At 40.8% G+C, this 27,446-nt stretch overlaps 1 protein-coding gene across 19 annotated transcripts in view; it reads right to left on the minus strand.

The window, feature by feature from the left end:
* Positions 1-27,446, minus strand: part of UNC79 (unc-79 homolog, NALCN channel complex subunit) — a 278,788-nt gene that overhangs the window by 98,211 nt on the left and 153,131 nt on the right. For 13 of the 19 annotated variants that reach the window (XM_021941512.2, XM_021941507.2, XM_021941500.2 and 10 more), the window contains 7 exons: positions 25,690-25,769; positions 25,457-25,605; positions 17,993-18,150; positions 14,223-14,404; positions 11,001-11,202; positions 8,349-8,528; positions 6,804-6,869 (listed from right to left, as the gene is read on the minus strand). In XM_021941512.2, the coding sequence (XP_021797204.2) occupies positions 6,804-6,869; positions 8,349-8,528; positions 11,001-11,202; positions 14,223-14,404; positions 17,993-18,150; positions 25,457-25,605; positions 25,690-25,769 (1,017 nt within the window). The remainder of the gene's footprint in view (positions 1-6,803; positions 6,870-8,348; positions 8,529-11,000; positions 11,203-14,222; positions 14,405-17,992; positions 18,151-25,456; positions 25,606-25,689; positions 25,770-27,446) is intronic. The other 6 variants (XM_021941502.2, XM_021941511.2, XM_021941510.2 and 3 more) reach the window with 2 other exon arrangements.

The raw sequence follows: 27,446 nt of genomic DNA on the forward strand, positions 1-27,446 counted from the left end.
ACAAACCATTATAAACCAAGCTTTGGTTACATCCATTATAATTATGGTGTAAAGGATGCAACAAAGAGTTAGGTAGTAACTTATACCTATTAACTCCTCAGTTAATTTGACAAAGTCTCAGCCTTCCAGGACACAGCCAAGAGAAGCGAGGCATCAGAAATGTTTCTGGGAATTGCAGAAATTTGCTGTCTCAAGCCCAAATACTTTTTCTCTGGTATAGTAGCATGAAGGTCAAATTCAGAATTTACCAGTTTAGACCTGCACATAAAGTAACAAGCTTGGTTGTCGAGTTTCCCAGAGAATCAGATGAATGTTGGTCTGTTCAAAAGTGAACTGCTGAGAAGGGATAGTTGACAGTAAGTGAAGAGGCAGCAGAGGCAGCTTAGTGTAAGAGCCTCTAATACAGAGAAAACCATCTGACACACGTCAGTATGATTCCAGGACACTCACACTTTTCTGTCTCATAGAATCTGTGCATGAAGGAATGAATATGTATGATGCACTTTAGAGAAACTTTTTATCAAAAATTATTCAAATAAAACCTAAGGATTTGTTTATTACAGTGTTTCACATGCAGGGTGATCAATAAATTGTTAATATAATTACTTATAAGGCATGCATCAGGAAAAAAATCAATGTATATGGAACACCCTATTTCAATGAGAGGCTGGAAATGCAAAGCATCACAGCATGTGGTTAAATTAAATGTTTGTAATATAGGATTTGACCAAATACAATACCTATCCTTGTAAGGCAAAATAGAAAAAGTTTACAGGGCTACTTTTTCAGCATTGAAAAATAGTCTACTGAGGCTGGGCATTGTGGCTCACACCTGTAATCCCAGCAGTTTGGGAGGCCAAGGTGGGAGAATCACTTGAGTCCAGGAGTTTGAGACCAGCCTAAGAAACATGACAAGACCCGGTCTCTACAAAAAATACAAAAATTAGCTGGACATGGTGGTGCACACCTGTAGTCCCAGCTACTCGGGAGGCTGAGACAGGAGGATCACTTGAGCTTGGGAAGTTGAAGCTGCAGTGAGCTGTGATCATGCCACTCTACTCCAGCCTGGGCAACAAAGAAAGACCTTCTCTCAAAAAAAAAAAAAAAAGAAAAAGAAAAAAAGAAAAAAGAACAAGAAAAGAAAAACATTTACTCTTGATTTGTTTTTCCACTAGAGTATTACTTTACAACTAGAAGGACATTATTGCTTTGGACATGTTTGGGCCAAGAATATGACAGGACTCCCTGCAGGGTTCAATGTTATTGTAGCAGCAAGTAATGGCTGTTACAATATAGCTTCAGTCTTCAATTCCTTTTAGCTCTGGGGTGCAAAGTTGAAGAGAACATGTATCACTCAGTCCTGCTCAGCCACCTCATGTCCACAATGGCTCAACAACAAAGTCCCAAAGTTAGAAACTGGAACCACAGAGTGTTTGAGAGGAAGTTGCTCCTTTGTTTTATAGTACTGAGAATCTAGGAACCTCAATACAGAAGAAAGGGAGCTCCCAGCAAGGCCCAACTGGGACCCTGCTCCTGTTTCCTTCCATCCCAATTCAAGTCTAGAAAATAGATCATCAGACTTCAGCTTAAACATTTCAGAACTCTTCTTCTCATTACAAGTGGGCATGTTTCTAAACAATGTGTAACCCTGAGTTTTCCCATCACATCAGATTTTCCTGATGACTGTCATTTCATACATGCCCATCTCACTGTAGATCATTTTCACGGATCTTAAGTTTGCTGCTTTCCCTGAATAGCAAGAATTGAGTGATCTTTAACAAATGTACTGAAAAAAGAACATTTATGTAAACTTTTGGATAAAAAATTTTTAATCTCTTTTTACTCTAATAATTTACCCCCCCAGTGTGGGCTTTGCAAGTCTATACTTTGTTTATTGCCTCTCTTTGAAATAGAGTAAGCTTGTGACTGGTGTACTCTTCATAAAGACAAGTTACCTTAATCAAATCCCTAAGAAAAATGAGCTGTGGATAAGCTGAAATGTTCAATTAATATTGATAAAGACAATATTAATATTTTAACCTAGAAAAGGTATGAAATTTCCATTTTAAAACTAAATGCCTACAAGTATTTTCTCTAAGGAAAACAAAACGCTTAATAGTTTTGAATTCTAGTCTGTGAAATTTCTATATCTGTCCTAACCATAAAGATTTAACATGTTAAAAGGTCTAATTTTATATTTTCTATAAAGAGAAAATATAATTACATTTATAATTATAATTATGGAGGCAGAGCTATACCTACCATACCTTTAATGTGGAGTGAGTCCATTACAATCTGTCCACAGAGGTGCATAACTGATTGAAACTCCAAAGTGTAATACAACATTATTTATTCAGATGATTTGAAACCAGGCAGGATCAGGATCTGCTTTTCCAGACTTATCTCCTATTATTTCACCCGAAATGGTCAACATTCTTACAAGCTGGGCTACTCGTGGATCTCAGAATGGAGCCAATGTTTTTCCCTCTTTGCACCTTTGCTCATGGTGCTCTCTTCACCTTGCAAAGTGGTTCTCTACCCTCCCCCAACAATTTTGTGCTATAAACAGGTCCCCAAAAGCCATTCTTATTAGATATACCCAATATTCCTCTCAGCAATTCGATGTGATCCCTAAATTCTTTAAATTTCTAAGGACAAGAAAGGAGGGAGGACAGAAGAGAAAAAGAAGAATGGAGGAAAATTTCCTTTAGCATTTTCCTAACTCCCATGTGGCCAATAACAATTTTGCAAGGCAGAACATTTTGTCTATTCAATTGCCTTAATACTCCAATAAGAACATAGGCTTCTTGAAGGCAAATGACATTATTTTATCCATTTTTATATCCCTCACAGAATAGGGGCCAATGTCTGACATATAGTAGATACCTATTATACATAAATGTCTGTCAAAGTGCACTAAATTCAAATAAATATGTCAGAGTTTACATTCTGTATAAGAGAAAAATTGACAGAGTCCCAAAACAGCAGGAATATGGGAACGTTTCTCTATGTGAATTGACTCACTGACCCCTCTGCCAAACCAACAAGTGACAATTAGGTAGAGGAAGAAAGGATCCTTCCATGAGCTTACTCTGCACTTGGTCCAGGGCAGCCAATGAGTAAGCACTATAAACGAGGTTCCATTCCATAGGCAGCTCTCACTACACTGCCTCGCTCATCTCCCTGCCTCCTTACCTCAGTGTTCGGTTATGTGTGCACACATCCACAGCAGGGCTGGAAAGCCGGGGCAGTGGCTAACTTCACATCCTCCTATGCTCCCCATCCCTGCCTTTTCTCCTTCCTATTCCATGTTGTATCATCATACGTTTACGTCTCATCCACCAGTCAAGCCTGGCTGAAAAGCCACCTGTCCATGAGACCTTCCCTGATGTCTCCAGCTGGTAGAAAGCTCCCTCCCTTTGCGTTTGACATGACTCATCCTGCGTACTGTCACTTTCACTCAAGATGAGAGTTTACTGATATTCATACTTAATATCCCTTACTTGGCCATAAGTAAGTTAAGAGTATAAAAATTTCCAAAGCATCTTTGTATTTCCTAGTCAAGCAGGTGTAAAATAAATACTTGTTGAACAAGCATTTGTGGCACACACCTGTAATCCAAGCTACTTGGGAGGCTGTGGTGAGAGGATTCCTTGAGCCCAGAAGCTTGAGACCAGCCTGAGCAACACAGCAAGACCCCAACTCAAAAAAAGTATTTGTAATGTTTGTTGAACAAAAATTGTCATTTCCCAAAAATATAACTTCAAACAAGAGTATTCCTATAAAAACAACTGTACTCTGACTTACTGGATCTTAATGGTCAATAGGCATTTTGCAAGTTAGTGAAGAAGTGAACTGTAAACCATCTGTAGAAAGAAAGAGCCCAAAGAAAAGTTATTTGGAATTCTAGGCTGGGACACTAAGAAGACAGGAAAGGTCAATGCAAGAGTGCTTTATTGGTCCTAACTAGTACTGGGCACCTTCTCTTATGGATACAAATGCAGGCCAAGAGATCTCTAGGTTTCTCTGCAGGCTGAAGCAGAACTTAGAGTATGCAAGTCCCACAAGAAATGGGGATAGCTCTGGACCAATCTGGGGTCCTAACTGGCAAAGTCCTTTGGTCTGGACACTCATGGCCTTAAGCCACTCTGTAGCAGGCCTGAAAGCCCAGGCCAACTCCATAACCAGACTGGTGTCCTCATGTCCCACAGGGCAGAAATACCCTAAGACCAGTTCATCGAGAGGTAGTTGTGGCAGAAAGCAAGCAAGCCAAGTCCCTTGGATGCCAGCTTCCATTCTGATCCTAACTAGTCAGTCATACATGACCTTAAGCAACCACCGAAGCAGAATCACTTAATCCCTCACTGCATCAGTTTTCCTGTAAGTAAAGAGATACTATATATACAGGAAGGATTATCATTATTACATACCTATTTTTGTTTAATTATGCACTCCAGGCAATGAGGAACACAATATAATTAAGCACCCTATGTTCACATGGGACTGATACCATTAGTTCAGTATTGTGCTTATATAGCATAACAACTGCTGCATTCTATTCAATTAATCTTCATCGGTGTTCTAAATACATGAAGACAAAATTTCCTGGTTCTTACAGCACCAGTGAAAGTACTCCCTATGTCCAAGCATACAAATTGTAGATTAGCAGTTAAAAATATTGTGTATCCCATCAATTAGGATGAAATGAAGCTGAATTCCTACTGGTAGTTACATGCCTTGTTACAGAGCTCAGGACCTCTGGGCTTGAGACCCAGATCTGTCACTAATAAGCTTGTTCTTTTGTGAGAATCTCAGTTTCTTCCTCTACAAAATGAGACTGTTAACACATCGCTAATGTTTCAGCTATAAGATTCTATGAATTTTGTTTAGATGCACAAAGACTTTGATTTGAAAAGACATAGAGGAACGTGACTCTCTATAAACCTTGCAGAGTATACCTTCTATAGAAAACAGAATTTTCTATTTCATTTTCTGTGGGTACCATGTAAAGGTTAAGATCAGAGAGTCATAAATTGTAAATCCACTGCCAAAAAGTTCAACCTAAACAGCAATTAAATTTAAATCTTGTTGTATAAAGGGGCATCTGCTTTATTTCAAGTCTAATCAACAAGAAGTCTGCAAAGAGGAGCTCATTACTTGGACCAAACGAAAGTATGTTCATTAAGTAGCAAGTTCTTCAGTTTCCATTTAATTACTGTCTTAAACCATTCTCCACAATCTTATGATAAATCTGGTATGTCCTTGCTTCCAAGTTAGAAACAGTCAGGGTCCAGTAAATAATAATGCAAAAATGGAACACTACAGTAGTTTGAAATTGCCTTATAAGCTGAGCCAGCTATTTCCATATCTAAGCAAGTTTTGCTTATGCTGGTGTCATGTAAATTACCTTTCCTGAAGTTTTAGCTTCACATTTAATTTAAACAATGCTGTTATCTGCCTCTTTTCCATCTGGCCACTTTTGGTGGAATAATTAGATGCCTGAAGGCTTTTTTTTTTAACTGCAAGAAACACATGTACATGTTGTCCCACAGTGATATGAGGGGACTTCTCAGGCTGGATTGTTTAAATGGATAATTATTATGAAAGACTAGCTTCTCAGCTAAGTTTTAAGAGACAAGCTAGAGTAAAATAAAAATAATTTACGAAACTGCCTAAGAACAATCTCAAAAATGCCTCACTGAAGGGAAACTGCATGGATTTCGTATTTCTAATGAAGCTTTGAATCAGAAGTTCTTATTTCTATTCTTTAAAACGAAAAAAATCACAGCACAGTAGTGTACATGAGCGATGTGTAAGGCAAGGTAGAGGGACTCTACCAAATGTTTGCTATTCCTTTTTTCTCATCAATTGTAAAAGAGAAAAGACTTTGGCCACCATCTGCTGTCTGCATAGATGATCTCTGGGATTTTCTCTCTCCCCTCCCACTCCGGACTCCCTCTCTTTCAAACATCCTTTTTATAACGCATAACGCACGTGATCTTTAAAGTCTCCTTACTTGAAATTTTCCTTCTGAGAGTGTGTGCACCATTCTGAAAAGTTTATCATAAAACTAGTAGTTTTAGATGAAAACTCAAATGTTCTATAGCATGACACATAGTTGGTAGTTACCAGATTTGTTTTTGACTAACAAGTAGGTATTCAGAACCTTCACAGTCTTCCCAGTGAGTCACGGCACCATTCGCGTGGAGCCTCCTTGCCAATACCCCTTCAACTCTTAGGCTACTTCATGATAAATTGTAATATATCACAGAACATCAAATGATCGTTAAAGTGTATCATGCTATGGTCCTCCGAACAGAGGAAATTCTCCTTTCTCTGAGAAACAGAAATGCATGTAGAGTTGCAAAGAATCAGGAATGGCTAAGGGGATGAGCGGATGACAGTGGTTCAAATGTATAACCTTTTAAAATGTAAATGAAATGTATGGTTTTCCTATAGCAGATATATATGAACAAAATATTTCTATGTGTAAAGACACATACAAATATCAATACTACGGATAGCTCTAGTCATACTGGCTCTCTGGGGAAAGGTGCAGACTCAGGTGATACGATGCTTCTTACTGGACCAAAAGTTAATGGAATCAAAAGTCATCTGTTAATATCAAAATGGAAAGAATTGCCATATCAGGGGCTCAAACACTTGAACATCTGAAGTAAGACCCTTTTGAGCTTGCAAATCTGAAGTATATCACCCTGGTCCAGTTAGAGACACCGCATTCTCTACCTTGTCCACCTGTGAGAGACACTTGTACATGGCCCTTCAATGTCAGAAGTACCCACCTGGCGTCTGTTCGGGTGTCCCACCGAGAGCTGGAGCAGACTGCTCATGCCTGGTCAACCTCATAGCTTAAAAATCAACAACAACTCTATTGAAATAAGCATTACAGACAACTGGAGCCTAGAAAATATACTCAGTGCTAACTGTACTGGATAGTAGGGGCAGGCTTCGTTGTTCTATTTGTAATTAACATCACATAAAAGTTGTTTATGTAACAAAAGTTTTGCAGTTTTTATCTGAATCATAAGAACATCCTTCAATGTTACTTCATCTTCAAAATGGTCATGTGAATTAATGAACAAGAAACGACAAGAAATAAACTTTACATTCCAAACTGATCAGTTAGGATATAAATAGAGCTGGAAAACTCATATAAAATTAGTTATTTATTTAATTTGGGTATTGGTTTCTAGGATTTAAACAGTTTCACCTGGGGCCTGGCACTACCATTGATTATTCTTAAATGATCACCTGTGATTATCTTTGCTCCCTGAAAAACTGGGTTATTGATTACTTAAAGAACTTTCATTCATATTTAACTCTCCCAAAGTTTAAAAGAACACATTGCCATAGCTTGTCATAAAACAGAGAAAATGTAATGAACAAAATCAAATCATATTTATGATTTAAAATGGTTATGTTATATAAGGCTGTCTTCTAATAAATGCCAATGAAAAACAAACCTTTCAAATTCTGACAGGGTAAGAAATAGGTTTTGGGTCATTATTTTATTTACTTCACAGTGATTATTTAAAGATTAAATCATTTAATAAATTTTACAAGTTAGTAATATATTTAAACATACTCATTCATTAGTATGGTGATTTAGTAATGAATTTTTAATTATTTGTCCTTCATGAGTCATTACTAATCGTTAGAGTTTATCTAGTCATTTGGTAATTTAAGGAAAATTTTATTCTCTTTAAAACTATAATATAAAGAAAGACCTTTTATAGAACAAGTATATATGGTCTTTTTAAAAATATTGGCAATGAAGCTTATTTTTATTTATAAATTATCTGTTGAAGACGAGCAGAAATTCAATTTCTCAGCCTGATTTCTCTATTTCAAAAGCAACCATTATTATTGGTTTGTCTTGGGGGGCTTGTGTGGCTGCTTCTATCAGACACAAAAAAAAACTACATTCCAAATTTCAACTCTCCCTCCTTAGCTGCCATAGGTCTTATTACCTAAGTCGTATTCAGACAGCTCTTAGGATACAAGGCTGGTGGTGCAAACTTTGGTGTTCTAGGACTTAGGAGCAAATGTTTCTTCTAAGTTGCATGCCAAGCATCAATGCATTTGCTGCCTTTTACATTTCAAAAACATCTACTGTTAGATCAGGGCTCTGCTACCCCAGCAAACCAGCAAAAGCAACCCTAGGCATTTATACCCCTGGTGATTCTCTAGGGAATCTGAAAGCCAAACTTATTGAACAAACTCAGTTTACTGAACATGCTATACTCTCTGTGAACATTTAACAAGACAGGTCAGCCTCAGAAAGACATTAAACAGATTTAATGGAAGGATGAAAGAAGATACTCAACGAATTTTGGAGGTCAGGGTCTCAGGGAGGGAGAGTGCCCTCTTGGATTCCACGGGCCCTTTCACACTGTCCCTCAGGGAACGTACACTCTTCTGGCGGTTTCTTGCAAAGCGAGCTCTCTTGATCTTCCATAAGGCTGCATCGCTGAGGTTAGCAACGTTGGTCCTCACAGCAGTGATGGCTTTGCAAAAGGAATTAAAGAGACTATCACTCTCCTTTACATAGGGCTATGTAATCCACCTAGTCTAAAACAATCCATCTGTGTAGAGTTTCAATATTAAAATACATTTTTCATGGATATACATCTCCCTCTCTGATGAGTCCTACATAAAAAAATGACTATTGCCTATCATGATTTTTTTTTCTGCTTAGACCACAAGATTAAATTATCTAATTTTGTTATCATTGGATAGTTGAGTGACGAAAGTCTTTTCTCCACCTATTCAGAGCTGTAGGTAACTGATTAATAGCAAGAGGCCAGGTGTGGTGGCTCATGGCTGTAATCCCAGCACTTTGGGAGGCCGTGGTGGGAGGATTCCTTCAGGCCAGGAGTTTGAGGCCAGCCTGGGCAATATAGCAAGACCCCCATCTCTACAAAAAAGGAAAAATTAGCCAGATATAGCGGCTCACCCCTGTAGTCCTAGCTACTTGGGAAGATTAGCTGGGAGGATTGCTTGAGCCCAGGAGTTGGAGGCTGTAGTGAGCTATGATGACACCACTACACATCAGTCTGGGCAACAGATTCAATGCAATTCCCATCAAAGTACTATCATCATTCTTCACAGAGCTAGAAAAACAATTCTAAAATTCATATGGAACCAAAAAAGAGCCCACATAGCCAAAGCAAGACTAAGCAAAAAGAACTAATCTGGAGGAATCGCATTACTGGAGTTCAAACTATACTACAAGTCTATAGTTATCCAAACAGCATGGTACTGGTATTAAAATAGGCTTGTAGACCAAAGGAATGGAACAGAGAACCCAGAAACAAAGCTAAATACTTACAGCCAACTCATCTTCAACAAAGCAAATAAAAACATATAGTGGGGAGAGGGCACCCTATTCAACAAATGGTGCTGGGATAATTGGCAAGCCACATCTAGAAGAATGAAACTGGGTACTCATATCTCACCTTATACAAAAATCAACTCAAGATAGATCAAAGGCTTAAATCTAAGATCTGAAACCACAAAAATTCTAGAAGACAACATCAGAAAAACTCTTTTAGATGTTGGCTTAGGCAAAGAGTTCATGACCAAGAACTCAAAAGCAAATGCAACAAAACCAAAAATAAACAGACGGGACCTAATTAAACTAAAAAGCTTCTGCACAGCAAATGAAATAATCCACAGAGTAAACAGACAACCCACTGGAAAGGGAAAAATATTCTCAAACTATGCATCCAACAAAGGACTAATATCTACAATCTATAAGGAACTCAAACAAATCAGCAAAAAATAATGATAATAATAATAACAATCCCATCAAAAAGTAGGCAAAGGACATGAATAGACAATTCTCAAAAGAAGATATACAAATGGCCAACAAACATATGAAAAAATGCTCAACATCACTAATTATCAGGGAAATGCAAATTAAAACCACAATGAGATACCACCTTACTCCTGCAAGAATGCCATAATTTAAAAATCCAAAAATAATAGATGTTGGTGGGGATGTGGTAGAAAGGGAACACTTTTACACTGTTGGTAGGAGTGGTAATTGATACAAACACTATGGAAAATGGTATGGAGATTCCTTAAAGAACTAAAAGTAGATCTACCATTTGATCCAGCAATCCCACTACTGGGTATGTACCCAGAGGGAAGGAAGTCATTATAGGAAAAAGGTATTTGCACATGCATGTTTATAGCAGCACAGTTTTCAATTGCAAAAATATGGAACCAGCCTAAATGCCCATTAACCAACAAGTGGATAAAGGAAATGTGATATATATATATCGTGAATACTACTTGGCCATTTAAAAGAATGAAATAATGGCATTCACAGCAATCTGGATGGAGTTGGAGACCATCATTTTAAGTGAAGTAATGCAGAAGTGGAAAACCAAATATCACATGTTCTCACTTATAAGTGGGAGCTAAGCTATGAGGATGCAAAGGCATAAGAATGACAGAATGGAATCTGGGGACTATGGGGGGAAGGGTGGAAGGGGGGTGAGGGATAAAAGACTACACATTGGGTACAATGTACAATGCTCAGGTGATGGGTACACCAAAATCTCAGAAATTGCCACTAAAGAACTTATCCATGTAACCAAAAACCACCTATGTCCCCTAAACTATTGAAATTTAGAAAGCATGCAAGAGTGTGTTTGCAAGGTGCAAATATGCTTCCTAAAATTGCTCACAAACGTTATAAACATAATGACTGAATCATATTTAGGGAACACACAGTCATAAATGGTTATCATAGGTCAAGGAAAAGAGAAGAATTCTGATTTGGGAATGCCAGGATATGCTTAAATCTGTGGATTACTACAGCAGTTATTCAATAAGCATTTAATGAGCTGAGTGCATGAGGTCAAGGCATCCTCTGTAGAGGAGTTAAATGACATGCCAATGTCTTCTGTTTGTCTAGGCAAGCACAATGGAACCGTAATGGTTTACAGCAAGTTCTTCATTTTACTTACTTGTAGGAAAAGGAAATTCCTTGTTACAATCCAAATGTAGCTGGGCTTCCAAAGAAAGTGTCTCAAATCTATTGACAAAGAACTCCCAGCTCAAAGCAGGAATATCCTGCTTAAGAAAATGCAAGAGTAAAAGCTTGCTCAAAATTGTGGGTCTGTCTTTAACCACAGTATCAAACTGGAAGTCAAGACAAAGACACAGACCCTGGGAAAGAGAAGAAAAAAAAAAGAAGAAGAAAGTCAGATATAAACATCTAAGTTATTTCAAAGCTGATATACTAGGCAAAGTCAATGAAACAAGGCAGTCTACTCAATTCAAACTTATAATGTAGAATGATCCCACTGGAATCTTCTTTGATTGGAAGTTTTCGTAGGAAAGAAAAATGTAGAAGAGGAATTTATCTTCATTGTAGAATCTCTCTCGAATTTTGATTCAGAAATCTGAACTAAATGTATGCTATTGGTTTCCTAATGCATTAAATAATAACCACTTAATCCAAATACCCTCAAGTCAATGCATCTGGTTTTTTGTTGTTGTTGTTTATTTGTTTCTTTGTTTGTTTTCTGAGATGGAGTCTCACTCTGTCGCCAAGGCTGAAGTGCAGTGGTGGGATCTTAGCTCACTGCAACCTCTGCCTCCTGAGTTCAAGCAATTCTCCTGCCTCAGCCTCCCGAGTAGCTGGGACTACAGGTGTGTACCACCATGTCCGGCTATTTTTTTGTATTTTTAGTAGAGACGAGGTTTCACTGTGTTACCCAGGATGGTCTCAATCTCCTGACCTCGTGATCTGCCCGCCTCGGCCTCCCAAAGTGCTGGGATTACAGGCGTGAGCCACCGCGCCCGGCTGCATCTGGTTTTAATGTCTGTAGCCAGTAAGAGGAGCATACTTTCAAAGCTACATTTTAGAATACACAAAAAGATGGTCTAGAAATCCACTTTCAATCCAAAATTTAATGATTCTGAAAAAAGCAAAGTCACCTGGTTTTCTTGGAATGTGAGTGGAACACAGAATGTTAATTAAAGTTGGAATGGATTGAGAACTCTTTCCTTGAGTTGACCATTCCCCCTCTTTTTAATAGAACGAGATTTAGAAATTGCAATTCATCCAAACATCCCATTCATTAATTCAGCTGTCATCTAATGAGTGCCTCCTATGTTCCAGGCCCTAAGCAAGCGGTAGGACATAGAAGTACCTGGTAAGATCAATAGAGAAGAACTATTCAGAAGTCAACTGGAGATTTTACAAAAAAAAGAATCTGCCACAGGCAGCATAACCCTTCAGTCTTTCAGATTGTGCAAGCTTGCCCTTGCTTCTTGGTCTTAAAATGCAGGAAGAAGCTTACACTGGATTGGGAGACAGTGTATGCACAAACACACATGCACACACACACACACACACACACGCACACACACACAGTTAAGTATGTGGACTGTATTATGAATCAGTGCTGAATTTCCTCTGTTGCTAACTAGCTATGTGACTCTGAAAAGGTGGCTTAACCTTTCTAACCCTCAGCATCTCTATCTGTAAAATGAGAACACACAAAAGGTTACTGTGAGGATTAAATGAGATAATGCATAACAGGACACTTTTAACACACTGCCCTGGAAACACAGTAGCTATCTGAGGAATGTTAGCTCTTGCTATCACTAGTTTAATAATAACAACAAAATAATAAATCAGATGCAACATGGAGAAACAGTAGATCAGAACTTTGGAGACTCTAGTCTTGATTCTCTCACTAAATTACTTTGTGTCCTTTGATAAGTCACATTCTCTCTCTGAGACTTGGTGTCGCCACTAAAAAATAAAGGTTCCAAATAAGATAAATATACCACTCTATCCAGGCCTCATATTTCTTGTCTCCTTGGCTTTAATTTGTGATGTTTTGTTATGGTAGCATATTCACCTTCTCATGTTTTACATTGATTGAAACTATAATTCAGGCCAGGCGCAGTGGCTCAGGCCTCTAATCCCAGCACTTTGGGAGGCCGAGGCAGACGAATCACTTGAGGCCAGGGGTTTGAGACCAGCCTGGCCAACATAGCAAAACCCTGTCTCTACTAAAAATACAAAAATTAGCCAGGTGTGGTGGCATAAGCCTGTAGTCCCAGCTATTCGGGAGGCTAAGGCATGAGAATCACTTGAACCCAGGAGGTAGAGGTTGCAGTGAGCTGAGATTGCACCACTGCACTCCAGCCTGGACAAGAAAATGAGACTCTGTCTCAAAACAAAACAAAGCAAAAAACTATAATTTATTTGATTTCTCTTAGCATCTAGCCTCTAACAACAGGGGCCTCCAGCCCAGGAGCTGGCTAAGTGGTGTAAGATAAACCAAACTAGTTTTAAAATCTGCCACACACACACACACACACACACACACACACACACGCATTATGCAATAGTTACATCTGTCCAAAGTAGTATCAGCATATGAACAAAGACTGAAAAGAAAGTATCAACAAATGGGCCAGGTAGTACAGCTCATGCCTATAATCCCAGCACTCTGGGAGGTCAAAGTGGGAGGATTGCTGGAGGCCAGGAGTTCAAAACCAGCCTGGGCAATATAGCAAGACCCTGTCTCTACAAAAAAAAAAGTTAAAAATTCAGTGGATATGGTGATGCATACCTGTCATCCTAGCTACTCAGGAGGCTGAGGCAGGAGGATCACTTGAGCCCAGGAGTTTCAGGCTGCAGAGAGTTATGATCAGCCTGGGCAACAGAGTAAGACTCTGTCTCTTTAAAAAAAAGTGGTATCAACAAATAACAACAAGGGATCTTTTTGCAAGGTGTGGTTCTGGTATATTTCTTCCAGTTAAAAAAATCTCCATCATCATCATCAATATTATATGTGATACTATGGTCTGAAAATGTGTGCAAAGCCCTCACTGCCAAATTCCTATTGAAACTAAATCACAAATATGATAGTATTAGGAGGTGGGGCTTTGAGAGATGATTAGGTCATGTGGGTAGGGCCCTAATGAATGGGACTAGCGCCCTTATGAAAGAGGCCTTAGACACAGCAAAGGCCCCATCTGGGAACTAGACAGCAGGCCCTCAGCAGACAGTCTGCAAAATAAATTTCTGTTGTTTATGAACTACCCAGTTTATGGTACTGTGTTATAGCAGGTCAAACAGACTAGGACATGTGACAAATAATGCAATGATTTAGTAGTGCTGGCACAGACCACCTTCGGAGCAGGTAACACACATCACATGTCACCTGCAATGCTGGCCTCTTTATGGTGTCAAGCAGGAGACCAGCTCTGGTAGCCACTGCAGGGTTGACATCCTCCACCGCCGTCAGGAAGCAGCAGAAGGCATGTGCCAGGGAGTACTTCAGCAGGTGGTTTTTGGTCACTGAGTGAATATCCAGAAATCTACAAATTACAGCCACTTTTTCCACTGCAACGTAAAAGAGAAGGCGAAACATGTAAATAAACACACACATACACGCACCACGCATACGCATTTATTTAGCCAGTCTGAGAACTGAACTCACAGAGAAAAAGTTAACTCTGGATCTCCCATATAGTTTACTTTAAACCCCAACAGGAAAGTCTAATGCCACCATCTCGAGTGTTCCATTTCATCCATGCAGCACAGACTGTTTCTACTCAGAGCAGAACTTTTTCTTCCCACGCAGCCTTGTTCTAACTCTGGGTTGTCTTTTACATTTTTTTCATGGTCTTTCTCTTTGTTTAACTTTCAGCTATATTTCAAAATATTCCAAATGCCTCTATGCTTCTTTCTGTGGCCATTCCATAGAAGCTCTGCAGATAACAGAGAGAGGTAGGAGGTGCCCACCAATCCTGGCTCTGGGTTCGGGTCCCCCACTCTGCTCTTAGTAGGTCCTGGTATGAAATGGCAGACCAGATAGACATTTCCTGGGGCTATAGAAGCCGGGTATTTCTTCCATGCTGTAAATATACCCTTACTTCATAGATTTCTAATCATTCTGCAAATCAATGTTAAACAATTCCAGCCACTCTTAAAGCATGGCTTTATAAAAAGTTACAATAGCTAGTAAAGCAATATAGTGCAATGCAAAGTAAGATGTTTCCATATTTTGCTTAAGCTGTTGCGACAGCCTAGAATATTATTTTGTTTGTTTGTTTTGTTTTGCTTTTTTGAGAAGGAGTCCCCCACTCTGTTGCCCAGGCTGGAGTATAGTGGGACGATTTCAGCTCACTGCAACCTCTGTCTCCCGGGTTCAAGCGATTCTCATGTCTCAGTCTCCCAAGTAGCTGGGACTACAGGCAGGCACCACCATGCCCAGATAACTTTAGTATTTTTAGTAGAGACGGGGGTTTCACCATGCTGGCCAGGCTGGTCTCGAACTCCTGACCTCAAGAGATCTGCCCATCTTGGCCTCCCAAAGTGCTGGGATTACAGGCATGAGCCACCACACCTGGCCCACAATATTCTTTCTATTGACATTCTACCATCCTTAGAGAATCTCTGCTGATATTCTGTTTTGTAAAGTCTTCTCTAATCTCCTAGAGAGACCTTTCCATCCCATGAACTCCTGTAAAAGTACTACTTATTTGCATATCATTAATTTACATATAGCATTTGTATGCTCAGAATATGAGCTATCTACGAACACAATATGTGTTCATTATATGACATATTTTCTTTTGTGGTCTTGATTATATTTATGCCTTTTATAATTTGCCAACCTCTTACATGCTTATGTTTGGTCTCATCAATTAAACTGGAAGCCTCCTGAGGACAGCAATCTGCTCTTACACTTCTTTCTATTGTTCCCATAGCACCTAGCACATATCTAATTTATTCAACAAATTCACTGATTCGCTTATTTAAAAAAAAAAAAAAAAATATATATATATATATATACACACACACACACACACACACATTAAGCACACATATGTATACTACTAAGAAAATATCTTAGGCACTTGGGAGGAGATAGAAGTAAACAGAAAGAGGAGTCATTCATAACTCTTGACTTCAAAGTTAAATTGACTAAAATAGATAAGACATGTACAACTATAACTAAAATGTAACTTTAGAAAACCTGTCAATCCCTCCAGTGTGGTATAAATAAAATGCTATGGGAGATCTAGGGATACAGAAACCACTCTCCACAGGTGGAACCTAGAAGGTGGACCTCAATGGTGGCATTTGAAGGTGGATCACGTGGAGGTGGCATTTGTGTAGGGCCTTAAGGAAAAAGAATGAAAGGTGGAGAGCCCAGAATGGCCCCTGCGTGGATGAAGGGAGGCAGGAAGCAATGGGAACACGGTAACGGTGTGTGTAGAAAAGCACAGGAAATGAGGCTGTCTGCAGTTGCAGTCAGACCATTTGAATGGCAGTTTAAGGAGTCTGAACTTTATTCTCTAGGCACTGAAAAAACTCCATTAAAATTTCTTGAGTAGAAAAGTAACATGATCTTGGCCAGGTGCAGTGGCTCATGCCTATAATCTCAGCACTTTAGGAGGTCGAGGAAGGCGGATCATCTGAGGTCAGGAGTTCAAGACCAGCCTGGCCAACATGGCGAAACCCCATCTCTACTAAAAATACAAAAATTAGCCGGGTGTGGTGGCAGGTGCCTGTAGTCCCAGCTGCTCAGGAGGCTGAGGCAAGAGAATCGCTCAAACCCGGGAGGCAGAGGTTGCAGTGAGCCGAGATCATGCCAATGCATTCCAGCTTGGGCAACAGAGCAAGACTCCATCTCAAAACAAACAAACAAATAAACAAACAAAAAAAAAAAAAAAAAGGAAAGAAAGAAAAGTAACTTAACCAGAGCCAAGATTCAGAAAATTAATCCTAATCCCCCACAACATGATGTGCTATCATATATATACACTAGCCCCTGAGATTCCTGTAGGCATTAAAAAGTAAGAACTTTTTGAAGTGGCCATATATTAAGGAACTGAACTAAAGGTATAATAGTTACCTCACTGATGAAACTTCCATTTCTGTGCCAAACTTTTGAGACATCAACCTACAGAACTGTTCTGAGAAGCTGCACTGTGGCATGCCAACCCTGCCTACTACCCGGAGAATAGAACTACTAGCAGATTGGGGTGACAGCAGGCCAGCAGACATGAGGCTAAGAGAACCCTTCCAGGTTCCTTCCTTACCACATTACTCTGATAACTTGCTGCTCTATTTACTAGGAAATTACATCCAAGCTGCACCAGACTTGGTCCCTGATCCCTCAGTGGCAAGGGTATACAGCAGAGATTCTCGAACCTCTTATTAAAAATCTCAATTTCTGCCCCGGCACAGTGGCTCATGTCCATAATCCCAACACTTTGGGAGGCCAAGGTGGGCAGATCACCTGAGGTCAGGAGTTCACGACCAGCCTGGTCAACATGGTGAAACCTTGTCTCTATTAAAAATTAAAAAATTAGCCTGGTGTGGTTGCATGCACCTGTAGTCCCAGCTACTTGGGAGGCTGAGGCACGAGAATCACTTGAACTCAGGAGACAGAGGTTGCAGTGAGCCGAGATCGTGCCACCACACTTCAGCCTGGGTGACACAGCAAGACTCTGTCTCAAAAAAAAAAAAAAGAAAAAAAAATCTCAATTTCTGGCATCACCCCCGCCTCCCACTGAGATTCTGATTCAGTAGCTCTAGGACGTGGCCAGATAATGTGCATTTTAACAAATATTCCCAGTAACTCTGATGCAAGTAAACTCACAGGTTGACTGCATCCAAGCCAGTGCCTGTTTAGGAGTAAACATGGGTGCAGTCAATCGTTACACTTGGGTAACAGGCATAAGCTGGGTCTGTCCGACGCAAACCCGGACAGGACCACCCTCCCTAAGGACAACTCTGCAAAATGCTGTTATTTTAGAGAGGAAGCTCAAAGCAGAACCCCCAAAGGAGACCAGCAAACGGGAGACTGAATGCCTTTTAAAAAGAAAGGACAAGAAAGAAGGTGCCCCAAAAGATACCGTGACAAAAAAGATGTGTACCGTGTGACCCAGAATGAATTTTAAGCTAACACCAAGGTACCTGCTTCAAACCTCATCTTCCAGTCTTTGCTGTTGAAATTGCCATTTATGATTGTCCAGAAGATGTCAGCACCATGAGGAAGTGACAGGGCATGGAGGAGAAGAGGAACTGCCAGTGAAGACAGCTGAGAGAACTCGGATTTGACGACCCTCCACAGGCTAGGGAATCAAGGAGAAGCAAAGTGGTGACAGTTATCACAACCTTTCCAAAGAAAGATCCTGTCCTCTTAATTTACGGCAAGCATAGTTACTAGGCGGTGGGTAGGGGTGCTTTTGGTGAAATTACACTCATCCACAAGAGGATAATCCTCTGATAGACGTTTCCTACGCTCTGTCCTCTTAACGTGACACTAGAGAAAAACACTTCTACTTAACATTACATTTTACAACTTAAAAATCTGCATAATGTAAATTCAGTAATATAAGTGAACAATATAAATAAATGACTGTTCAGTAATATACAAAGTCAAAATTAATTATGTTAGGATGATGGAGTAATACGTGATTTTTAAACATTTTCTTACAGTGAGCATCTGGGAAGTTTGGTTGGTTTGGCCTGCCCAGCCTCTTATGATGTCAAAGAACAACTCTTTTTCTCTTAATAACAGCCTCTCCAAGAAAGACAGTTCATCAGTCAAGCTCCCCAACCTTCTCTATCACAAGGGGGAATACAAACAGGCTGATCAACGAACGTCAACACCCTGAATAAAGTGATTAGCTAGGAGAAGGCATATGACCGAAGCATGGGAATAATTGAACTCTTATTTCAGGGACTGATACGCACTCTGGGAGGGAGAGGCTCTCTCTCCTTCTGAAATCTCAGGAACAAAGGGCAATGTCAGCCTGCGGCTGCCAATCACCCTCCTTCCCATCTCACAGGGACAGCCTGCACTTAACCGAGAAACCAACACTTAGTTCCATTCCAGAAGCCAAGCCAGAGCTGGGCTGAGAGATGGGGAGGGAGTGAGAAAGGGGAGGAGGAAAAGACAGAAGGAGACCCCTGATAACATCTTGCACCTTAGCAGTTTCAGCTGAGTTTCTATCAAGTTCTACAGGCATAATTCTGAATATAATATATTTTAGTAATAATACATTATTGTTTCCTTTTTTTTCAATTATTTAAAGTATGCCTTTTGGTTGTTTTTGTTGTTGTTTAGTTTTGTTTTCTATTTGACTCCAGAGTCAATATCAGAATCAAAACTACAGTTGACCCTTGAACAACACAGGTTTGAACTGTACGTACAGGTCCACTTACACATGGATTGTTTTCAATAAACATATTGAATTTTTTAGGAGATTTGCAACAATTTTAAAAAGTTCACAGATGTACCATGTAGCCTAAAAATAGTGAAAAAATTTAAGGAAAATTTATGTCGGCCGGGCGTGGTGGCTCACGCCTGTAATCCCAGCACTTTGGGAGGCCGAGGTGGATGAATCACGAGGTCAGGAGATCGAGACCATCCTGGCTAACACGGTGAAACCCTGTTTCTACTGAAAATACAAAAAATTAGCCAGGCATGGTGGCGGGCACCTGTAGTCCCAGCTACTTGGGAGGCTGAGGAAGGAGAATGGCATGAACCCGGGAGGCGAAGCTTGCAGTGAGCCAAGATTGCACCACTGCACTCCAGCCTGGGCGACAGAGTGAGACTCTGTCTCAAAAAAAAAAGAAAAGGTGTGTCATGAATGTATAAAATATATGTAGTTACTAGTCTATTTTAACATTTACTACCATAAATTATACATGAATCTATTATAAAGAGTTAAGATTTATGAAAACTTACACACACACATTTACAGACCATAATGGCGCCATTCACAGTGGAGAGGAATGTTAAGCAAATGTAAAGATGCAGTATGAAATCATAACGGCATAAAACCAACTGTGGTACACATTGTACTACGGTAATAATTTTGTAGCCATCTCCTATTGCAATTCAGGTGAGCTCAAGTGTTGTCTCTCTGTGTGAGCAGCTCCTCTCTCCAGTAAATTGCAAATCACAGTAAAAAGTGATCCCTCGCAGTTCTCACGTCTTTTTCATTGTGTTTAGTGCAATACCATAAACCTTGAATAGCACCATGGGTCCCATACGAAGTGCCACTAGTGACGCTGGAAGTGCTCCCAGAAAGCAAACGAAAGTCACGACATTACTAAGAAAAGTTGAATTGCTTGATATGTACCATAGCTTGAAGTCTGCAGTTGCAGCTGCTCACCCTTTCAAATACACAATTCATCTTGTAAACAGATGGCATAAACTTACGGTATTGATAAACACAGTATGGTACTGTAAATGCATTTTCCTTACGATTTTCTCAATAACATTTTCTTTTCTCTGGCTTATTTTATTGTAAGAATACAATAAATAATGCATAAAACATACAAAATATGTGTTAATCAGCTCTTTATGTTATCATAAGGCTTCTGGTCAACAGGAAGCTATTAGAGGTTAAGTTTTGGGGAAGAGAAAAGTTAGACACAGATTTTCAACTGCACAAGGGTCAGCATTTGTACCTCCCCGTTGTTCAAGGGTCACCTGTATTTGTGACTTTACAAAGCTCATGCTGCACTGGTAAGAGAGGGGAAGAGTGACACGTGCCATCTCCATTTTACAGAGAACATATGGAGGTACGAGCCACTCCAGTTGGCTGTTTTTCAGAAGGTATACCAGAGCTATAGAATGAAAAGGAGTGATTTTTTAAACACCGTATGCTTAATCCAAATAGTGGAAGTCAGACAAATAGGGATCTCATCCCAAACCTGCCATTCATGAGCTGTGTAACCACATGCAAATTCTCTAAACCTTCGTGTCCTCCCAGTGTGGGCTGTATTAAATGAGATGTACAGAAAGCATGGCACTTAGTAGGTATGCAGAAACCTCAAGCTGCTACCACTATCATGATGACAAGGATGATGATGCTTCCAGAGCACACAATAGGCCCCAGGAAGAGTGCAAAGGAAAAAGAAGACATAATTTGTGCCTTCATGAACTTCTGGTTTAGTTGAAGAATGCAAACCAGGCAGCCCTGCTAGAAAACCATTTCCATGACAAAACCCAGGATTCGGCCAGTCCCATTCAGCTTTCCCAGCTCTCTAGGGCCGACTTGTTTGGAAACAAGCAGAGTAAGTTTTCCACAGGTCCTTTCATTGTTCATCATGGTTTTTGTGTCAGGGTGGCACTTTGCGGAGAAAACCTGGCCCTTTAAGGAGACAGCCTGGACTATGGACCCCAAAGACCGAGTGGGTGGTCCCGTGGCACTAACAGTCCATTTGGCACGTGTACATTCTGGGGGGTTGCTTTCACAATAAAAAAAAAATGTCCATTTTGTATTCCCATGTTGAATTCATGGAGTGTCTGCCTAAATCTCAGCCCCATTCCTTCACTTCTTTCGTCCAGATCTGCTGATGGTCTCAAACTTCACACTGTTCCCTCCAGGTCATTCCTACTCTTCCCTACTCCAGGTCACCCATGTCTACCCTTTCCCTTTCCCCAGCTTCTTCCTCCCACTGCAGCTGCAGAATCCCTGTTTTCTAGGGAAGAAACTTCTGTAGATCCTCCACCTTTCTCGTGGTATGCTTCTCTAGTGGGCTGAATAGCGCTCCCTGAAAATTCATGTGCACTCGGAACCTCAAGGGGCCTTATTTAGATGTCATCAGTTAAGATGGGTTCCTACTGGATAGGGCGGGTCCTAAATATAATGAATGATTAGTCCCCCGGTAAGAAGAGGAAGGGACACTCAGGGACACACAGGGAAGAAGACCATGTGGCAAAGACTGGAATGAGGCAGCTGCAAGCCAAGAAATGCCAACAATTGCTAACAGCCATGAGAATCCAGGCGAGAGGCAAGAAAGGCTCCTCCCTTAGAGTTGTCACAGGGCGCACGGCCCTGCTGCCACCTGGACTTCAGATTTCTGGCCCCCAGAATTGTGAGAGAATAAACTTCAGTAATTTTAAGCCACTCAGTCACTCAGTTCACAGCAATTTGTTACAGCAGCCTAGGTAACTAGTGCAGCTTCCCCTTCCTCACTTAGCTGGAACCTCACATTTTTCCGGTAACACAATTTCTTATTATTGCTTGGAGTGAAATGGCACCAACATAATTCACTGCAGCCTCAAACTCCTGGACTCAAGCAATCCTCCCACCTCAGCCTCTGAGTAGCTGGGACTATAGGCTTCCACCACCATACCTGGCTAATTTTTTGCTTTAGTAGAGATGGGGTCTCGCTATGTTGCCCAGGCTGATCTAAAACTCCTGGCCTTAAGTGTGCTCCCACCTCCGTTTTCTGACATGCTGGAATTACAGGGATAAGCCACTGTGCCTGGCCTTGAGATTTTCTCTTGAGAGTCCAGAGTCTCAATGAGTCTGGACTCCTGTCTTCACTGGGCCAAATGACCCTCGCTTCCCAAGACTTCCTCCAGGCCTCCTCTTAGCAGCCTCTTTCTTTTGAAACCCATGACATTGATGCACAGGGTCCTCTCCCAATTCTTTGGTCAGTTAGGGACCTAGCTCAGTCTTGCTCCTCAAGCAGGCCTCTGCAGATGCCGTCAGTGGATCAAGCCCCAGTTTCATTCACACCTCCTCATCCCCAGTGGCCTCTGTCTTTACTCTGCTGGATGAGACGCTGACCTCCCCTCTATAAGGCTGAGAACACCCAACTTCCCCCCATCCCCCAGCTCATCCTGACTGAGACTCCTCCGCCCTCTTCTCCATACTCCTCTCCCAAATATCAATTCTTCGGCTTCATCTGCATCCAGTCGTAGAATGGATTCCAGAGACAACTGTTTCATCACTCTGGAATCCTCATCCCTCTGAGCTTCCATCATAACCATATCACCAGTCCCCGGTCCTGAATAGACCCTTTGCCCATCTGCTCTCATCCACTCCCAGGCCGCTGAGCACCAGAGGAAAAGAAACCCAAATCCCTACTAACTTGGTCCACTGCAAACTGGTGCTAGCTACCTCAGCCAACCTAAAGCCTGAATGCTTTCCTCATGCAGGCTGTCTGGTACTCTCTTCCATGTTCCTGAAGCTCCCAATACAATGTCTATCATCCCCCTCTCAGGAGAAGACATCAACACCTTAATATTCTTAAGGGTTAAGTCAGCTGTTATAAACTCTCCTTAACACTTTCTCTTTTCCTCAAAATGTATCTTCTTTCAAAGGAAAGGGTATTCTTCCTGTTTTCCACCCGACCCTTTGTTCTTTTTTTTTTTTTTTTTTTTTGAGACAGAGTCTCGCTCTGTTGCCCAGGCTGGAGCGCAGTGGCGCGATCTCGGCTCACTGCAAGCTCCGCCTCCCGGGTTCACGCCATTCTCCTGCCTCAGCCTCCTGAGTAGCTGGGACTACAGGCGCCCGCCACCGCGCCCAGCTAATTTTTTGTATTTTTAGTAGAGATGGGGTTTCACCGTGGTCTCGATCTCCTGACCTTGTGATCCGCCTGCCTTGGCCTCCCAAAGTGCTGGGATTACAGGCGTGAGCCACCGTGCCTGGCCGACCCTTTGTTCTTGATCGCACACTCTCCTGCCTTCCAAAACTTGGGCCCACTAACTGTTTACTTTCTCTGGCCTTTCCCACTGACCATAAGTATGTTCAGATATTCTTTTTGTGGTTTTTTTTTGTTTTTGTTTTTTTTTGTTTTTGAGACGGAGTCCCGCTCTGTTGCCCAGGCTGGAGGGCAGTGGCGCAATCTCGGCTCACTGCAAGCTCTGCTTCCCGGGTTCGTGCCATTCTCCTGCCTCAGCCTCCGGAGTAGCTGGGACTACAGATGCCCGCCACCACGCCCGGCTAATTTTTCTGTATTTTAGTAGAGATGGGATTTCACTGTGTTAGCCAGGATGGTCTCAATCTGCTGACCTCATGATCCGCCTACCTTGGCCTCCCAAACTGCTGGGATTACAGGTGTGAGCCATTGCGCCTGGCCGTTCAGATTTTCTTTATCCTAAAAATCCTTAATGTCGACTCCCTTTTCTAAGTATCTGATGTTTCCTTTCCTCTTCTAACAAACCTTTCAGAAGAAAGTTCTGCGTTGTGTGTTTATATTCAGTAAGCCTTTGCAATGTGCTCTTAGCACTCTCTTAAATTTGGATGTTTCCAAAAATCTCTCTTTTCTCCATACTCATTCTAGTAAAGCACACCTCTGACTCTATTTTAAGGTCTTCCATGGATCTCCAAACATCATTTAATAAAATCCCTATCTTCAAGGCCCTGCATACTTGGGTCCCAACCTACTTCTCCAGCCTCATTTTCCATTACTCCCTTACATCCACACCATCCAGCAAAAAAAAAAATAAAAATAAAAATAAAATAAAGCTTTGGTATCCCCCAAGTATGCCCTGCTCATTTCTGGTCCCTTCTTTCCAAGTCTCCCATCTGTTTGCTCTTGACATTCCCAGGTTTTACAACATGTCCCACCCATCTCAAATCTCTACCAATGAAAATTCTGTCGTTATCTCAATGCCCATTCAAGCGGTATTGTCTCCAGAGCCTTTCATCATTCATCATTCATCCAGAAATGCTCTCTCCCACCTTTAAGCTGTATCAAGCAGTCATTTATCACATTCCCTTGGATTGACAGTGATGTACACATACATGAATATGAATCTTAGTTTAACCAAGACTGTCAAGTTTATATTCATCCTCTCGGGGTTATTATGAAGACCAGCTCTCTTCACTCTCAAACGCAGACAAATTTGAATACTAAATTAGATGGTCACCTTTTCTCTATATAGGATTCACCCCTTCCAAACTAGATTGCAAATTCCCTAAGAACCTAGAACAAGAATGTATACAATAAGCCCTCATATTTGTTGAATGAATAATAAATAAATAAACAAAATTAGTAAAGAAAGATAGAGCCTCAATGTGATTTATCATCAGGTTAACCTGAACCAATCTTTTCCTTTTTTACCGACTCATTCTCATACATATAAAATAAGCATGTTTCTGATTTATTTCCAGGAAGATTGCAAGAGTTATTTTAAGGTTTTCAGGAGGAAAAACACTGTAAATCTAGGGTAACGTTTTATTATAATTTTCCAAATGTCTTACCAGTCTCTAAAAACTAACTTATCAGATAGCATATGGAGAGATTTAGATCTCTATTAGCAGTTCTATTTTAAGTAAGAAGGTAGGTAAGTCCTTACTTAATTATACTAGGTAAATATTAACATTTTTGGGGCATTTTTCTATATTTTCTATATTCTTAAGCCATCTAACAAATGAAAGGCATAAAATAATTTTTACTTTAACTTTTCTATTTATTCAGTATCTGGCAAATGGAAATTACCATTCCTTGTATTAACGTACTTTTAAATTAGACTAAAAAGGAAAATAAAAGCAGTTATAGGCAATCGAGCTGTCCTGGCTTGAAAAATAACCCAAACAAGCCAGTAAATCTTAATCTAACTTGAATTTTCACAACTAAAGCTTAATATATAAACAAACAAAATAAACCGTTAGGAAGACATACCTTGCAATCAACATATGGTCCTGAATGTAGGCTAAAAATTGAGGGTGATCTTTTCTGGCAAGGTATAAACACTCTCCATGCAGACAAAGAATCTTCAGGCAATTGAGCATATTAAAAAGAATGTCTGGCTCTTCAAACTTAGCCATTTCCTACACAAAAAACCACATGGTTACTAAGTTATCCAAAACAGTAATGCTAGCAAGCCAAGTACTCAAAGATATCAGAAAATATACCTGGAAAATGGTATATATTAGTCTCAATGTTACCGGAAGCTGTTGGTAGCAAAATTTTCTTTCAGTATCATTCTTTACTGCTGTGAAGAAATAATTACACAAAAATTAGGCTAACTCTTCATTTCCCCCATCATTCATCAATTTATCAAGATCATAAAAACCAACAGGAGTAACAAATTGACATAGAATATATGCAACATTGTTTGAGCAATGTTTTTATTTGCTCTCCAAATTAGCACATATCCCTGCTATGATACTAGTGCAGGAAATCTTCTGAATTGAGAATTCTCAGTTTCCATTTTCCACCGTGCAGTCCCTCATGAATTCAGATGTCTTTGGCTCCCTAGAGCTACCCCTACCCAGAGACATCTGCATACATGATGGACTGCACAGTGCTGCTAGTTCTGTTAGTTCTGCTGCTCCCTGAAGGGACTTGGAACCTGGCTAGCTATGCCTTCCTAATTGGAAGGGAGATATGCAGGTATGAGAGGTGTTCGGCCAGGCGCAGTGGCTCATGCCTGTAAATCCCAGCACTTTGGGAAGCCAAGGCAGGTGGATCACTTGAGGTCAGGAGTTCAAGACCAGCCTGGCCAATATGGTGAAACCCGTCTCTACTAAAAATACAAAAATTAGCTGGGTGTGGTGGTGGGCACCTGTAATCACAGCTACTTGAGGGCCGAGGCACGAGAATCGCTTGAACCCGCGAGGGTGGAGGTTGCAGTGAGCTGATACCGTGCCACTGCACTCCAGCCTGGGTGACAGAGCAAGACTCAGTCTCGGAAAAAAAAATAAAAAAGAGAGAGAGAGAGTTGTTCAAGTTGTACTACCAATTAAAGGGGTTTATCCCATGGATTCTCACAAAAAGAGGCGCATTTTGAAACAGTTGAACATATTTAGATGAGAACAACTACTCATTATTTTCACCCTCTCGTGAGGATCTCTAAAACTTTTGCCCCCATACTGGGGGCAGTAATATATCATACGTGAGGCATGCTAGAGAAAAGAATTCACAAGTTAACCAGATGCAGAAACTAATGCAGAATGTGTTAAAATCACCATTACACGTTTTGGCAATCCCTAGGATCAGAGGCAATGGCAGTCAAATTCTCTTGGTCTAGATACTGAAAAGTCCATTGGGAATCTCCTGCCTGAATGTATTTTAAATGCTTGTCATAAGTACTTGACTGTTTTGTTTGATGTGAACGTTTTCAATACATTTTTGGTGGTGGACATATCTGACCGCTACAGGAAATAGGGGCCAGGCCTCAAGATGGGAAAAAGGGAATCACATTAGAAGGGAGGGGAAGCCTCTGAACACGTGTCGACAGAGCACCCCTGAATTCTAGGACGGTAGAGCTCCAGATCACCACCTGAAGGCCCGCAGAGCAGAAGCAGGAGGGAGGCTCTGAACAGCAGGGAATCCTGGTCTTGGAAGAAAGAGAAGAGTGGCTCTCCTGAGGAGACAATTTATAACTGCACCCTGCAAGACAGCAGAGAGCCTGACCAGGAAAAGAGGCTAAAGCTGCCACAGGAGCCTGGAGGAGCATGCAGGGGAGAACAAAGCATGTGTTTTAATAAGTGGACTGTATAACAATTCAGCAAGGAAAAGAAAAACATTTAAAAATAAATTGCTGGCCAGGTGCAGTGGCTCACACCTATAATCCTAGCACTTTGGGAGGCTGAGGTGGGTGTATCACTTGAGGTCAGGAGTTCGAGACCAGCCTGAACAACATGACAAAACCCGTCTCAAAAAAAAA

The sequence above is a fragment of the Papio anubis genome, chromosome 7, assembly GCF_008728515.1.
Source record: "Papio anubis isolate 15944 chromosome 7, Panubis1.0, whole genome shotgun sequence".
NCBI classification, from domain to species: Eukaryota; Metazoa; Chordata; class Mammalia; order Primates; family Cercopithecidae; genus Papio; species Papio anubis.